We start from the raw sequence: 18,362 nt of genomic DNA on the forward strand, positions 1-18,362 counted from the left end.
TTTTACACACGCAGTGACGTTCCGTCTTCTTACCAGTAAGACATCATTCACACATCCGTATCAAAATACAGATAAATTCATTGAAAAAGCGGAAGTTAACTGTGGTGCGCAGCAAGCTCAGTGTTGTATTTATAAACAATCCACGTCGGTTATATCCAAGGTCTGTATTTTGTTGTTTTTACATCTGTGGTAAACGCTGACGTCGCGAAGTTGCTCTTAACCAAAAAACATTGCATTAGCCGATGTAAAACCGAAACTGCGTCTTAAACAATAGTACTGTTTACACATTATGCTTCACAGAGGGTGTGCTAAGGACGACGGCAATTCGGCAAGTAGATGGCAAGCTTTTTTTAAACAACTTTGGTGAAGAAATGTGGACGTAAACTTAAGGTGTGCTTGACTTTTAAGCAGCGTGTGTGTGGGGAAACGTCCGTTAACAGTGCGGCGGTAAACGCGTCATCTGTAATAAAACGTTATGATTGGCCCGAAGCTGTCAGCGTGGTCTGACGTTGTCCGTTCTAAATGCTGGTAATCTATATTTTTTTGTTCACACATAGCGGTAAATAACTGGTAATATTACTGGTAAATTGGCAGCACTGATTTACCGGAAAGGTTCGGTTCACACATGACCTGTTAACTGCAATTTACCAGTAAATTACCAGTAAAGACTGTATGTGTGAAAGGGACTATTGACATGCATGTAGACTTATGTGCATTATTTACTATAAAATAACTTAATGGATTTATGATGTCTGACTTTATTCTATAAAACCTATTTAGTTAAAATACATTTAGTATAAAAAAATCCCCTTTTTTGCTTTCGGTATTTCAAACTTATAAAATAGCTGGCGGGGCAACTGTCCATACAAATGATCAGTTTGAGACAACTGGTAAAAATGTACATTATGTTTAAAATATAAAAAATGTTCCAAACCTTTCCTATAAACAATTTTCACAAATATTAGTAGTAGTTGGGATGTTAGAATAATAATAAAAAAAAACTTTTGTCCAACAATTTGGATGTTCTCAAATGTCAAGGTAGTGCAACCGCAATCATGGGCCTTTTATTAAAAAGTGTAATAAACAGTAAACATGCTCTTTATGGATTAATGAAAAGTTTGAAGATTTCTCTCAAATACTTAAAAATTAGCTACTTAATGTAATTTGTAGACTGGTTCACCTTTTGTGTCAGGTGGTACAACTAAAAAAAAAATGCTATTTAATCAAACACATTTTAATTGTATTTAAAAAGTAAATTTATGAATTTGATATCACAGGCAAACGCTTATACCAGCACCCAAGTAGATGTCTGTTAAATGTAAATCTATTGCAGAGGTCAGGTGGTGCAACCAGAGAGTCAAAGGGTGCAACTGCTATGAATGCCCCAAAGAAATAAAAAAATTAAGCTAAATCAATTAAATAAGCTAATAATAATAAATGCAAGCTAAGGTTGTCCACAATTGCTATTATACTTTTTTATTTAAATCAATTATTTTTATTAAAAATGTAATGAAATTTATAGTTCTCAAATGTTAGTTTTATAAATTTGTATACTATTTTCAGGATTATAATTTTAAATGCCACTATCACATAAATAAACAATCAGCGTTTATAACTTATGTAAATAATTAACTGCATTATAGCCTTGATAACTTCGTAAAAGTCTTTACAGATTCAGGAAGTTATTTTATCTTGACAGATCAGATAAAAACTATCAAACGATTACAAATAACATCTACAGAGTATCGCACCAAAGTACTTGCGCAGTAGGACCATGGATAGTTATGTGGGTTAATTATGATTTTGCGAAATCTTTAAATTTCCCTTTTCCAGTAAATCAAGACTAAAACAGCATCGGAAGCACTTGACCTATCAACTCAAAGGCCTGTACGGTTTGAATGTTTCCCTGAATTCAAAAGTGCATCATCCAATTTTGTTTTTTTTCGAGTCCAGAGAACGGGCCTAATTCCTTGAGGAATAACCTAATGAGAGGAAAGACGCTCGGCCCACACAGCATTAGGATGAAGCCGAGGTTTTGGGGTGACGCTTCCCCCTCTCCATCCACCATTCTGGACCTTGTGATGGGGGAAGGGGGGCGCCTGTCAGGGCCAGGGGTCTGTGTGATATTAGCCGTCTGCCAATCCGGCGTGGGGAATGGACACAGAGTAATTACTGCTGCTCTTACTGCCTCATCAATCTCTCTCTATCGCTGTCTCTCTCTCTCTCTCCCCCCTTTACACTCTATCTTTCTCACTCGTGGAACAGAGGAGAGAAAACAGATTGAGTGACAGAGCACCACACAAGAAATGCTGAATAAAATGGGGCCAATGTGAAATTATGATGTTTGGGAAGCTGGTTTTATGAATTTGGCTGCGCTCATGTGATCATTTCTGAAGTCGATTCTGAAGTGAAAATGACGTCAGCGCCCGCACGTACATACGTACGTACGATACCGTTCTGCGTTTATGTGTAATGCAGTTTATTTAAGTTGTAAAAAGTCTTCACAGTCCACTGGTTTTTTTTACTCACGGTCCCGCAGGCTCGACCTCGTAAAAAAGTCGAGAGATTTTCTAACAAATCATAAAATTTTACAGGAGGGTTCAAATGAGGGTCTTTCAAAAATGAATGACATTATAAAGCCTTAATTAGGTCTTTGGCCACAAAACTGAAGTCAGTCAGTTCATCCAGGTTGGTTAAACAAGGATTTGGGCCAATGCTGGCTCATGCTTGTTGTCCAAATAAAACATTATATTTAATTTAAAATACGTATGTTAATGATTGAAGTGTCCAATATCTGCAAAATATCTATTTTTAATGCTCCAATTGAAAGTTATTTAAACTATTGGGATAAGTAACCAATATCGGGATCTTCAACTGACATACAAACACTTTATTACATTACTGTGTATAATACCTACACGGTTATAAAAGTTTTCTCATATAATTTTTAATACAGCATGAAAGTTAAAGGTTTGAACAGAGGCCAGTTGGATCTTCAAAGCAGTTTAAAATGTTTTTTACTAATAATAAGTGTCGACTTGCTGGTAATGACAGATTACAGAAGTACTATAAAAGTCTAGAAAAAATGATAATTCCTGGAAACCGGCAGTCTACTAAAATGTAGTCCAAGACGCTAATAAATCAGGCTTATATCATACCTTCCCAATGCTCTAGACAGGTACTGGACATTTTGTCCTTTTAAAGTCTATTCAAAACAAATACTAGAAGGTTGAAGACATTTTTGAAAATGGTAACCATGATGCCACTTCAGGATGTATTTCACAAAGAACAAAAGTTTTTTGAAGAGAAAGTATTCTTGGTCCTGATAAATCATTATTACTTGTTTGATATTTTCACTGTCTATGTAAAAATGCAATAGCAGTATAACGCCGGCTCTTGTGGTAGGTAAATACTCCACAAACATCAGACGACTTTATCATAATAAGCTATTAGCAAGAGAATTGACAGTAAAGTCAAAGCTAACATTTTAGGCTATACATTTTGAAATAAAATGATTTTTTTAAAGGAGTAAAGTGAAAAGAGGCTGAAGGGTTTTGAATATGCGCTAGATTTGTATGCTAGCTGAACAGAACGACAAATTTGGTTTTATGTGAACTGCACAGGTAAATGTAGGATACAGGAGGTGTATATAGGTAGTTGACGGGTCATTAAAAAGAGCACTTCTATATGCTATATTTCATCTAAAACTATCAGAATTTGGGTGATTCTCGCGAAATTAGACTTTTGAGGTGTTATGATTAGGGCTGCATAACGATTAATCGCGATTAATCGTTTGCAGAATAAAAGTTTTTGTTTACATCATATATGTGTGTACTGTGTATAATAATTATGCATAAATAAATACACATACATGTAGATATTTAAGGCGTATTTACATGTGTATATAAATTTTTATATTTATAAATAATTTATATTATATATAAATATTTAATCTATAAATAATTTTTTTCTTAAAATTATACATGCATGTGTGTATATTTATTTATACATAATTATTATACACAGTACACACACATGTATGATGTAAACAAAAACTTTTATTCTGCAAACGATTAATCACGATTAATCGTTATGCAGCCCTAGTTATGATGAAACATTTTCATAAAAAAGTATATTGTTATCAAAATAAGAAGCATACAGTTACAAACATCTCTTCATGTACTATTTTGCACATGATTTCACATGACATCATACAAACCAATTTTGTTGTTTTTCCATATTTAAGGGGAAAATTTTCATTACCGCAATGTGTCCATGACTGGATTTGGGTTCTTTGCAATGAAAATATTTTTATTAAAATCTATAAAATAAAAAGCTCCAGTGCATGTTATACTATAAAGATGGTATTTGGTGATTATTGGTAAATGTAGAGACAATATTAAGGAATATAAATGTGTCCAAGACCAATTTTCTCATCCTCCGCAACAATTTTCAATTATTGTTTAAAGACCTCAAGGTACCTAACATTTAAAAAAAAAAATCTTGGAAGGGACATAATTGACTGTGACACTCAAGATGGCTACCAGGTAAGCAGTTCTTATTTTTTCTCTCCAGATAAAAGTTAACATTTTGTTTGTCATAGTACCTGGAGAACTTTTTAGTTCTCATTACCGAAACATGAGTTTGTAAATGCATATATTTAATGTAATATCATGTTGCGGTAATGAAAATTTTTGATAATGATAATCTAAAAAAATGTAAATAATTCTATAGGAAATATTTTTAAATCCTCTAAAAATAATGGTTATAGTAAGTTCAGACCTTAATCTTGTAAAAAAATTGGCTTCAAGGGCTTTTAAAAAAAATTTTATGCTGGACACCCATCATAAAAAATCACCCATTTAGTCTAATTACTAAATTCACTTTCATAGTTTGTATGATCGTATTAATTGGCACACTACATGAAATAATGTACTTGTCACACAACACGACCACTTAAGTAAACTGCCATTGAATTAAAATAGGAACGCTGACTAGCCACATGTTACTACACCCATAAAAGCTTGATGGTGAAATAAACAACGTGAATGTTATTCGACGACTACCCATATTCATATCGGCTGTGATTCATTTACATTACAAAAATCGGTAAAAACAAACTACAAAAGCACGTGACCTCAGAGATGAGCCGGTCAGCCCGAACAAAAGTCAGGGCGGCGAGGAGGGTGAGAATCAACTTGCTTCAACCATTTTAAGTAGATGGGGGAGGGCCAATACCGTAGGCACAATTGGCTCCGAAAGCTCATCTTTCTCTTAATTTGTTTCTAAGGAGATTAATTAACAAATCTTACATTTCACGCACAAGAAGTTTATGTTAAACAGATGGGGATATGCGTTGAGTGTGGAGGGGGGGTTACATTTGAGCAGAACATTTCCTTAACAATAAAAAAACAATCTTCCGAACTGCAGCAGCACTCCGAGGAATTCAATGCCCCTCCCCCACGCTTCCCTAACCCTCCCCTCCACCTCCATTACCATATCAAAGCCCCGAGTTCAGAGCAAGACTTCGCTTTCAAGAATGGAAGCAAGGCATCAGGAGAGAGGGAGGGAGGAGAGGACAAGACTGCAGCGGCAGGGAAAGGCCTGAGCTCCAGCTCGCTTTTATCCCCACCGTACCCATGTAGGAGAACGAGAGACGGAGGCAGACAGATAGAGACTGTGGAAAACAGATGTAAAGACTGCTGATCAGGAGTACAATCGTGTGCAGTAGAGGAGGCTGCCTGCTTTAATTCACATTCCTCAGGCAGGAGATGAAGGCGGCAGAGTCTTGGAGTTGCAGTGCAGGTATATGGAGCAGGGAAGGTGGAGCAGGAAAGGTGGAGCGCACATGACAACACTCAAGTCTGCTTACACCAATTAAAGTAAAACATTTTTTTACATGAATGCTGAAATATTACTGACCATTAAATACTAGCAAGACTAATTTGATTAGCCTTGGTGCAAGAAATGCATTTACGAACATTTTAATACACCGCTGGCAATAAACAGGTTTAACAGCGCAACCGCGTCCCTGATCAGACGGTAATGGCCTTCTCTTGTCATCGAGTAAATCAGCTCATTTACACTGATGTGTTGACGGTAAAACACTGATTCTAGATCGAGTTGGGGCGATAACCCGGGTGATGTATGGAAAAATTCTGACCATTAACTTTGCCTGTCCGCACATACACAGCTTCCATTTAGTGCTGCATTTCTTCCAGGCCTCTCTCTCTCTCTCTCTACTGGCAGGCTAAATGTGAAAATCAAAGTGAATGACATTAGGTAAATAAGACAGCAGGTTGCCTTGGCAACAGGGACAGCCCCCGACACCCATTCCTCCAACCTACCCTTTACTTGCATCCAATTATAGCAAAGTAAGACCGGGTTATTGACAGATTGCCACAAACAGACCGCTGCACATCATTTTTGCACTGTAATTCCACATGAGCATGCTTGTTACGGAACCCGAGACGGATTTCGAGTAGCGGGATATGACAGGAAAGAAACGAGAGAAAGCATGGCACAAAGACAACGCCAACACCTCCATAAATATTTAATCGTTTGTCAGCCTCTCGTTTGAGGGGAGAAAGCTGCCGATCTGCCAGAAAACTGACCACTGCGAGTTAAAATGCAGGAGCTGTCACCGGTTTCGGATTGGGATGGGGTTCACAATGAGAAATGCGAAAAATATAGCAAGGGTACGAATAATACACATACACTTGTTGCTTTACCAACGCTCAAAATAAATTCTAGGGAGATTGCGCACAACATAAACAATAAATCTATTGCCTTGACACCTAATGATTGCAGCGGGGACACAAAAGGACATATGGACACCCCAGAGGAACACTACCGATGCTAAAAGAGGGCTGGGACACAACGCATTGAGTCTGATGATTATTAAACACCTGTCTCTGCATATGGTCAATCCAGAATCAATACAAAGTAATGAAAAAGATGTACTCGAAGCATGCAAGAACCAAACCCGAGCTGCAGAGTATTGGGTTGGCAGATTAAGTCAACGACTTACCTGTTTTTTCTTTAATCTCGCATAGCACGCTGAAGAGAGCCGGCTTCATCCTGTGACAGTTCAGGGCATGTTTCCTGCACGAGATAAAGAATATGTTAACAAGGCTTGGTTAACAGGTTATTTCAAATAGTACTGGCTAATGCAGATTTTTGATACATGAGTCTCAATTGACAATGGTTACGTGGTACTTCCCTACTTGGTTGGGTCAGTTCAAGTTTAGCTTGAACATCGTATTATTGATATTTTTAATAAGATTTAATTTTACAATTTCTTTGTATATATGTGACCCAATCAGTGAAAACCCAGCTACAGTCTTTTTTTTTTGTTTTCTACATAAAAATCATCCTACTTAATGTAAATATAATTCTGTGAAAATAAGTAAGGTCATGTCAAAGAATGAAATCAATGTAAAATCAATAACTGGAATCAAATTTTGATGATCCTAATCTCAATATTGACACATAGGGTCAAATATATTTTGGCATCGTAGTGGCCACTGTGCATTAAAAAAATAATACACACGTATCGGAAACTAACACTTTATTCTACAACGTAAAATATTTTTAAAGGCATTTTATTAAACCTGTACCAATCTGAACTACAAAACTGATAGCATATACATCATAGTTTGCTTTCAAACAAACCAGAGTTATTATACCTACTCTTAAGATGCCAGCGGCATTCAACGTTCACCTCTCAATGTGATTACAATCACAAGTACAAACATCCACTCAGAAATCAATCACACAAGATGTAATGGACATGCAAAGACTTTAAAGTCATGTCTCTGAAAAAGCCCCGCGCGTCTGTAGATGGAGAAGATACAGCGGCAGCCCCAGATCATTCTGGCTAAATGAGTAACTGACACATGGTCTTCATTTGTCTTCGGGGAAAAGCATTCCACCCTTTAATGGTATTATCCGGCCCTTTTTACACCCCGAACGTGCTTAATTTATTGAGCAGGTCTGGAGAATATCAAAACAAGCGTCTCACAGAGGAAACATTCTTCTCAAAGCAAGAATCATATGTGCTAAATCTGTTCATCGATCATTTCAGGGCAGTCTCCCATCAGCAAACTTTATTTCCAGGCTCAGTGGGCTCTGATGCGAAAGAAGCTTATCTACACGCCGCCAGATTTCAGCGCTACTGTATTAGAGGGCGGATGAAGCATGCTTTCCAGGAGCATTGTTAACCCCTAACAAACGCCAATAATCGTGGAGTACTACTCACTACTAGTTGGGTGTATAGCTAGGATTAACATGCCAGCTGAGCATACAGAAATGATACAAAAAGCCACATCATGTGACATACATACACTTCAATGTATGCAGAGCGGTTTCTTTGCATTAGTATTTCTGTTGATTGATTGATTGGTAAGCGCTTACTATATTATAGCCATGAAAGGGATAGTTCACCCAAAAATGAAAATTCTGTCATCATTTACTCATTCTCATGTTGTTTTAAACCTGTATGAATTTTTTCTGAAACAAAACAAATAAAGAAGATATTTTGAGAAATGATTGTAAACACACAGCATATAGTGTCTATTGACTTCCATATAGGGATGCATAACGATTAATCGCGATTAATCTATAGCAGAATAAAAGTTTTTGTTTACATCATATATGTGTGTGAACTGTGTATAATAAATTTGTATAGATAAATGCACACACATGCATGTATATATTTAAGAAATGTTTACATGCATATATACATTTGTATATTAATGTATAATTTATATTATATATAAATATAAATTAGGGTTGTAACGGTATGAGATTTCCACGGTATGATATCATCTCAGAAACTAGCAGTTTCACGGTATTAAACGCTTATTATTATTATTATTATTATCATCATCATTAGCTACAAAGACGCTTAAATTAATAAAAAACAGATAGGGGTTTTGGTTTGAACATATAGTTTTTTTTTTTTACTTTTTTTGGGGAAAAATACACTTTCGAAAAAAGTAAAGTTTGATTCTTTATCTTTTTTGATTCTTTTAAATAAAATGATAAAAATCTCATTAAATTCTCTCAGAATTGCTCTGGATATATTCATTTGTTCACAATGTCATATAATGAGTGAAATGTATAGTTTTTATTATATGGCCTAAGTATAATCAACTTAAATTGATCTGTAATATAAATCACTTAAATGGGATTTAGTGCCTGTTTTTGCAGCAACTCTTCGTCCACATTTCTTGCAAACTGGATATCTTCAAGGACAACCCCGCGTTCGTTTTTCGTATACCCAAAGTATTCCCATATTGTAGATTTTAACTTTTTTTCTGGTGGGGGATAGAGGTTAGAATTTGTAGTCTCTGACATTTTATCTGCTGTACATAAATGAGTGGAGTCTAGCAGTTACGCCAAATGAAGTTGCATGTGCGTAGTAGCGCAGGTGAGATCTGCTTTATTTTTTGCCAAAACCGTGTATAAGCAAATCTTTACGGTATGATAATCGTAAAAGTTAATATCAAGGTATACCACCAAACCGGTATACCGTTGCAACCCTAATATAAATACTTAATATATAAATATATATTTTTCTTAAAATTATACATACATGTGTGCATATTTATATATACATAATTATTATACACAGTTCACACACATATATGATGTAAACAAAAACTTTTATTCTGCTAAAGATTAATCGCGATTAATCATTATGCATCCCTATTTCCATAGTAGGAATAAAAATATGATGGAATTTAATGGGTACCATCAACTGTGTGCTTTCCATCATTTATCAAAATATTTTCTTTATCATTTATCACAACACTTCCAAAATATTTTTTTCTACTATGGACGTCAATGGAAACTATATTCTGTGTGTTTACCATCATTTCTCTAAATATCTTCTTTTGTGTTAATCAGAAAAAAAGAAATTCATACAGGTGAGGATGAGTAAACATGAGGAACATGAGTAAATAATGACAGAAATTTCATTTTTGGGTGAACTATCCCTTTAAGTACACTACACTAGTGATTATCTAGTATTCCTCAGACTAAGTGGAGTGCGGTTATGTGATCAGACACGTCCAATAACCCATCAAGTGGCAAGCTTGAATTTAATGTTATTTGGATTTTAACATTTCAATATTGTCTAAACAACGTCATGCATATCATAAATAAAGCACCCCAACAAAAACCATGCTACACTAGTCCACTCCGAACTAACCTTTTTAAGTAATAAACTGTTCAACACCACACTTGCTGCTATATATGGATGATACCAAACAAAATTAGGATATTTCCCTGTTGCTCGGAGGGCGAAAAGAAAAAGATGTGGGAAAATCTCCCGAATAAGATCCTTGGATGAGGCTTTGAGCTGATGACATATAACGTAACTTGTTAAGCAGTTTGTCGGAAACGGGTTGCTAGCTTGAGCAATGCAACAACTGTCGATTAGTTAGCATTACCTAATTTCCAATTTCCTCTCATAGTTGGCTGTTTATGGTTAAATATTTCAGGTATAGGAAGTTTGATATGGCAAGCACAGTTGTATTTTTCTAGTATTTTGTGTCCTCTGAACGTCTGCAATAAACGCTAGCAATTCAAGCAGATTGGACCTGACAAATACAGAAACATTGCATAACAACAACTGACAATACAAACAGAAAACCATACGTACAGCTATGGATGGATGATCATGATGTGACTGAAACTTCTAGTGATTTGTAAATGCTGAGGGTTACGTGAGGCTTAGAGCTGAAAACTGTATGAATATTTCAATTCTGTGTGACAAATTCAAAATTATTTTAAGCCCACCGCTAAAACACCTCAGAGTGCTCAAATGATTATACTGCTTGTTTTTTTTTTGTACAGTATGTGAGTGCATTTTTCTCTGTCATTTGCATGAAGGGGATGATCAGGGAGAGAAGAGAAGGGGGGTGCTCATGCGCTCCTGTACTGACCTGTGCTGGAAGTTGAGCGGCAGGGCACACCCTGCTGTGCTCCCCCCCAGCTCCCCCTCCCTCTGTGGGGTCCACTGCGCCGGTGCATCCTCTGGCCAGCATCTGGACACAGGGCAACAGGGTGAGAGGCTTAGGGCAGATAGCACAGAGAGCGCTGGCATCTGCCTCCTCCGTCCCAATGACATCCTAACCCATACAACCCGTTACACTGGGACCAGAGACCCCCACAGTATAAATGCAGATCAAGTGTGAAAAAAATCAAACAGTGTGGTATATGAGTAAGCATGCATGCGATGCCGAAATCAGAACAAGTCTGATTTTGCCGGAAAATACTTGAGATGTTGGAACAAAGTCCTGCCTTTTAGTCCCTTATATAATAGCAAGCATAAATATTTTGGTGGGACTCAAACTTGGTATTTCAGGTGGGTACAAGCTGATTTATTTGATGTTTAGCAGACAAATCTCATCTCACGTCTGCAAATACTAAACACGGGCATACTGAATGAAGATCATCATTTGCATATGACAGATAGTGTTTAAGTGATATAAACGCTTATCAGTATTGGATGTAATCTAATCTAGTAAGAGTCAACTAAACTAACCAATGCCTATATCAGTATATCTTATCTAAATGAAAGTCTCCTGCATTTCTTTTATTGAACACACAATAAAAAGCAATTCAGACAGGTCCACGATGCGCTCCATCTCTCTTTACCAAGTGAAACGTGCGCCTCCACTCTGCAAATAATGCAGGTTTGGGACACATTACACTAATTAATTAAAGATGCATTATGATAAGACACGAATCCATTTAATGAGACACCACAACAGTGCATAATTCATTACTATTAAATAAATGACATCTGTTTATAGTACTCGATAGAAAAAGTCCCTATACATTAAGGGCTTTGAATGCTGACCACACTAGGCAATAATCATAAATGTAATAAATGTGTGTATGAAACCACCTCCTTTGCCCTAAAACCATCCCAGGCTTAACAAAATAATAATGCATATTTGCCCTAAAAGCATCCCACACTTAAACTAATAAGGCATATCTCTCTCAGGCATCTGAACTATTTCAGGTCTGCGCGGAAGTACCGAAGGGCATTTCTGCTTCAAAACTGAAGAAGACAAGACTGAACTTAGACTCTCGTGAATGGCTGCAGAATATCAGTGAAAGAGAAGTGACTAAAATCCAATGTCTTAGGGATGCACCGATATTTCAACCTATAATCGGTATTTGCAACAAAAAAAAACTGGACATCGGCTGATTATTTAAAAACAAAAGGCGGAGAAAATGCATCAGAACTCATACTGTATAAGATTATTTTGAATTGGGTGAAATGACAACAGAGGTGTAGTTTGTACCCATTGCACTACTAGGATTTCAAAAATTTGACAAAAGTAGTAAAAAGCAACACTATTGGTACACTGTTAACTCTATTGTCTTTACTTAAACAATTAAGTAAACATGATTTAATATTTTGTGTTTTGAACCTATACTTAAATGTTTTAGTTCCTTACATTTTTAAGGGAACACAATTCATGAAAAAACATTCAAGTAAAACAAACTTAAAATTATCAGTACATGTTGTGAGGAACACCCATAAGCCTTTTCGCCTGACTATTTTGATTATTTATGCTTTATCACAAAATAAAAACTGATAAGAACTTAATAGTGTTAATAAAATGTTATAGAGGTTTAAGCTCTTATAGTATTGATTTTGTTTTGTTGTAAATTATAATTCTGTGGTCATGTCACTGTTCTGGAGATCAATGTTTACTTACATGAACTCTGTTCAGCACATTTTATTGCATTTCTCTCTACAGTACTGAGCATGTGCATGTCAACAATGCAGTTTTAGTATGCATTTCTGTGAAGAATTAAGTTTATTCAATGATTGCCTTTTATTCAGGCATGAATTTTGTGTTATAATACAATTATAACACCAAAAGTTATATAAATGAATAGAAAAAATTAAAAATTGAAAATATTTTTTTCTGGAAATGTTGGACAGCGCAAAAATCTACTTAAAAATAAGTTTACTAAACTAGAAATGTTAAGTTAAATGCACTATTTTTGTTCAACTTAGTAATTTTATAAAACATATTTAAAAAATATATATAATGTGAACTACTGCTTTTTAGTAAAGACTACTAATGCAAACTTGATTTGTCTGCTACACCCACTAAGGTTCTATGTTAACCTGTTTAGTTTCACCCTGTGTAAAAACTAAAATGATTTAGTGCAGCGGGTTTCCATCGAATTTTCTAGTGTAAAGTCAACTAATTCGGGTTAAGAGTGTATCTGTCAGTATCGGTAGATGTCTCAGCGCAGCAATTTTGTATTGGTGCATCCCTACTACCTTGCATCATGCTTAAATATAGCTTACCCAAAAATTCCCTCATTATTTACTCTTATACTATTAACCTGTCAAATCTAATTTGCACTCACACATATTCAAATTTGACACTTGAAACGTGTTGCACAGAGTCTGGTGATGCTAAATGGCATTTGATGTCATGTGTCTCAACCAATAGAGGTGCAAAAAAGTTTAACTATGAGGAAGTGCAAACTAGATTTGCTTTAAAGATCTGCAAGAAACGACATTCATTTTACCATATTTTTACAAAGCTTTTAAAAGGCGATTTAGTCACTAATTTGTACAAATGACATGCAAAATACCTCCATTTGTATTTAAAGCTTGCCATACAAGCTGATAGCAGCATGAGGGCAAATAAGTGATGACAGAATTTGGGTGTACTACTTCATTCATGACTGTTTTGTTTACTCTCAAAGCCCAAATCCAAACACATACAGCAAGACCCTCTGCAAACAGATTGATCACCACCATCCATTTTTCTCTAAAAGTAATAAAACAACTACATGATCACCCAAATCAAACAAGAGCAATATTGCAATATAGACGCCCCTATGTAAAAAGCATTTATAAGTTGCCCGTGTAGCGACCCCTCCATCTCATTAATAGAAACTCAATTTGCGGACAGCTGCACTCGCGCGCACATTATAGGAGAATTGATTGCGCCCAACACACAATGAAAAGGATGAACACCAGGGAGGAGGAGGAGAGGAGAGGGGGGTAAAAGAGAAGTGAATTAATTAAGAGAACCAGGTGGTCAAATGGCTTGGTGGAAAATCACAAGCTAATGACACATCACAGGCCATAGACGCACACGATCCCTCATTAAAAGGCATCTTTTGTCCGCGAACCGCCGCGTGGGGTGACCTTTCAACAGATCACAGGTCACAGCGCGCGATCCATCCGATCGCGGAGGGATCGATTACAGCACGGTCAATAATAGAAATACGCTGACCGGACCGGAGGAAAAGCGGGATATGGATGTTGCGTCTGGAGTTTGAGTCTGACACCGCGATGACTTAATTAGGCGCGCGCTAATTATCTATGCTAATGACGAGGTAGCAGATTAATCCAATTCATTTATCTCGCGGCCCTCAATCTGGCAGACGCTCACTTAAAAGCAAATGGCTTCACAGAGCCTATGGGGATCCTGATAACAAACACATTGGTTGACCTCTAAAGCCTTTATGAAAACATGAAGCGACCCTACTTATCCAAGCAGAAGTGTTTGGAAATTATATTATTTTTTGGCCATTATACTTTTCATTTTATACCTGATGCATACTTATTGATTTTGTTGGCTTGGAAACGAGAGCAGGATAAAATGACTAAATGGTCTGTTTACCTTTAAACCAAAATGTACTTATTCAGTGCCCATAACCGTGTTTTTTCCTAATGCGTTGTTCAATACGATATCTGCGTAAATGTTAAGAGAAAAACGTATTTATTTGATCACCACATGCGATTTTGCTGCAATTCATATTCAAGCTACAAAATCGCGCGTGTATACTGTGCAGGCGCGTGCTGTTTATATACACATTGTGTATGTAGCCGGATTGTGTCTGAATGCGGATGCACTACAAATTTCCCAGTGAAACAAATAAAGTCTCTATTTTTCAGCAAGGTCTGATTTCATGGAAAGCAAAGCACGCCCATGTTTTAACTATACTTCTTTCACACAGGTCTTACCTCGCCTGGGCTTCGTCGAGGCTCTCGTCGGTGATGGCCATTATCTGCTGGAGAATATCCCCAATGTCTTGCTGCGGCTGACCGAGGGACTGCTGCTTCCGAACCGAATCGGGGTCACCCACGTCGGCTTGAGAGAGTCCGGCGAGTCCGCCCATGCTAGCCAGCATTCGGGTCTGTTCATCCATAGTACTTTTAAGCCAAATCTTGCCGTTTTCCAACCGCAAACCAATGAAGACGTTTCGCGATCGTGCAGCGATCTACCTTCGTGATCATGTACGACCACCAGCGTGAATAGAAACGTGGAGCCTAACGAACGCCTATGTGAAAATGATGTAAACAGGTCTGAAATGTGAAATTTACCCACGTGAAATGGTCCTAAGGATAGTGCATGGGTCAGTGCAACAAAAAGAGATCGGACGTCATGCAATTCCTGCTAAATGTAATATTTTTAACCAACTAAAAGCGCTGAACAGTAGCACTCAATCTAACATGCAAATAAAAGCGTCCCTGGAAACATCAAGTATCCCACGCGCGGCATCTCAAACTATCTCCTTTCTAAACAACTCGTAAAATCTTTAATAAACACATAAAGATAAAACACTTAAAAAATAAGAAACGCACGGCAGAAGAGTGCTGTTGGCGATGACAGCTATTACAGTAGAAATCTCAGTATGAGGAGCGACACTACTAACAAGCTGGACTAAACCAAGCAGAGCGGCTAACGAGCTAATAGAGAAAAAAAAAGTCTCTGCTGAAAATAAATCGAAATAAAAAAAACTACAGCTGGTTTATTAACCTCTCCTCAGTTAGGAAAAATGAAAACTCACCCGGGAAAATGAATTTCAAGAGGAGGGAATTAACGTAACAGTTTTTATATGCAAGTAAGAAATCTCCGACACAATTGACTCGCAGTCTAGGCTAGCAGCTTAGCAGCGGGGCTAACTAGCATTTGAGCGATGCTAGCAACAGATTCACACGGCTCCACGAACCCTCGGGACCGACAGCAAACTGCCCCCGGCCTTGCGCTAAATGTCCCCGGGCGCGATTTATGAGTTTTACGCGGACGGCGCGAAAAGACGTTCACGGCTCAGAATGGAAACGCTCAGCTCCATCCCAGCCAACTCGAGACAGTTGGTTTCTTCCCAAGCCGTGGTGCTGTCGTAGAAAGACTTGCCCCTTTCTCTTGTGTTTCTTTCTGCCCTCCTCGGTGGCTCTTTCTCTCCCCCTCTGAACGAGAACGAGCGCACCACCGCGCGTATTCACGCTACTACCTTCGAGCGCATACGTCATCAGCGCGCACACAAGAGCCGCTACTAGAGAAAGCCTCTGGGGGCGACAGTGAACGCGCGCAGACTGAACTGTTTCCAATGTTTAGATTTAAAAATAAGTGGTTGTGCAGCTTTGGTTTTTCATGCAGGTCGTTTGCTTTACTGTTATGTTTGTGAGACCTTTAGGTAACCACAAGTACAACCAATACTTGTTATTTAAACACATGTGGAAACAGTATACTACTATAGCTAAATTAAAACATCTGTTTTACTCCAATTATATACATTTAAATATAAAAGATACAAACTGAAAGTTAAGAAGGGAATACCACCAAACTTGTATTAACATTTATATTAAGCATCTTTATTGACAAATATGTATGTATATTTATTTTACCAATTTATGTCTAGGTAAATAGATGCTCTGGGACTATTTCTGTTTAAAACATGACACAAAATATTACACTATTTTACAAATAACATAACGAGAAGATGCTAATCATACATTTTGGGGTGGTTTTTCGTACAGAGATTAGACTAGTCCTAGACTAAAGCGTATGGAGCTGTCCAAACTGAAAACAACATGCATTGGCACATCCTAAAATACATCAGTACCCTTTGTTTTTCCTCAAAATGCACGCCAGTAATGTTTTTAAGTAAGGCAAGTTTGTTAAAACTAGTTATTTCCTAATTAAACTAAGGCCTAGAAAAATCCCTATCCGGAAAACCACCCCTTTTTATGTTATATTCAATCATGTTGCCTATATGCTTTCTTAAACTTTAAGTTCTTTCAAACAAAGCCACCAAGGTTGTATGCAATGCATAATTGACTAAATTAACATATTAACTTGACTTAACTAGATCATTTGCATCTATGTTTATTTGCTTTAGGCCTGGCCATTAACATGTATATGAAGAATGGAGTTGAACGTATAAGCTGGTTTGGATTTGGCTTTAGGTTTTAAATTGCCATTTAAAAATGTCATCAAAGATAATGTCATTCTTTTGACGAGAAAAACGCTAAACTTTCCAAAAAAAATATTTAAAGATCACAACGTACACAGATGTGTCCCAGTAACAGATTCTGGACACTGACACAATACAAAAAAATCTTGATTACCAACAAGCAATGAATACATTTTCAGCGAATGCAATGTTTAAGTTTAGATATATGGATCTAAGGGTATACAGATTTTTCTTCAGACAAGGCAAAACATATTACCAACATTATGTATATAGGCCGTAGTGACATGGGGATAAATATAGAGAAATATAGCTACCTATCACAGAACCTTGTTTTTGTGCAGATTAGTCAAAAAGTTTGGAAAATGTATCATATACTGAAGTTTTACCTGATAAATCAACCAATTTTAAGTTATGACTTATTTATCTCATAATGCAAGCATTTTTTACCATCTGTAGTGCATGCATTTACTGTATATTTATAAGTGGTTAATAATATTGTTACTTATTTGAATCAATCTGTCTTCTGTACAGACAGTGCAGATTAAAAATAAGTGTTCCCCATGTTTTTCGCAAACGTGGACATTTTTTGGTAGTTCATCGCTCAGAAAGAATAGACAGACAAATGGCTGCTGGGATACATGGCGAGCAGAGATGCAGCCTGGAGCATTTCAATGGGAGTTTGATGATGTGTGTGTGCAAAGAGGAATAGGACAAAACCGGTGCTGGTTTATGCTGACGCGTAGCACATCTCTCAGCTACAATCCAACACTAATCAATCTGAAGCGAGAATGAGAATATTAGAGAACAAACCGTAACCTGAACTCATTATCACAGCATTGCTTTCACACTAGATTTTGGATAATTGAAAATCTATATCTTTCACTTCCTAAATGATGGCCCATTGATTAATCTGAACAAAAAGAAATTCATACCTTTTTATATTTAAACAAAATGGGGCACAAGTGAATTATTTCCATGTATTTAATAAGGATCGTTTCTGTTTATTGCACAGATCAAAACAATATAAACAGGTTAAAATATATGAAAACACATACTTGAAGATTTCCAGCATCCTGACACATAATGAAAAAAGCAGAGCATAA

At 36.8% G+C, this 18,362-nt stretch overlaps 1 protein-coding gene across 3 annotated transcripts in view; it reads right to left on the reverse strand.

Moving 5' to 3' along the window:
- The window catches only part of pbx4 (pre-B-cell leukemia transcription factor 4), a 52,486-nt gene extending 36,184 nt beyond the window's left edge, over positions 1–16,302 (reverse strand). The window contains exons 1-3 of one of the 3 annotated variants that reach the window (XM_065246676.2): positions 15,026–16,302; positions 10,953–11,054; positions 7,031–7,104 (exon numbers count right to left, since the gene is read on the reverse strand). In XM_065246676.2, coding sequence (XP_065102748.1) covers positions 7,031–7,104; positions 10,953–11,054; positions 15,026–15,210 — 361 coding nt within the window. In that variant the 5' untranslated portion in view covers positions 15,211–16,302. The remainder of the gene's footprint in view (positions 1–7,030; positions 7,105–10,952; positions 11,055–15,025) is intronic. The other 2 variants (XM_065246575.2, XM_065246599.2) reach the window with 2 other exon arrangements.
- Positions 16,303–18,362: the final 2,060 nt, after the last annotated feature.

The sequence above is a fragment of the Paramisgurnus dabryanus genome, chromosome 3 (genome assembly GCF_030506205.2).
Source record: "Paramisgurnus dabryanus chromosome 3, PD_genome_1.1, whole genome shotgun sequence".
Lineage (NCBI taxonomy): Eukaryota > Metazoa > Chordata > Actinopteri > Cypriniformes > Cobitidae > Paramisgurnus > Paramisgurnus dabryanus.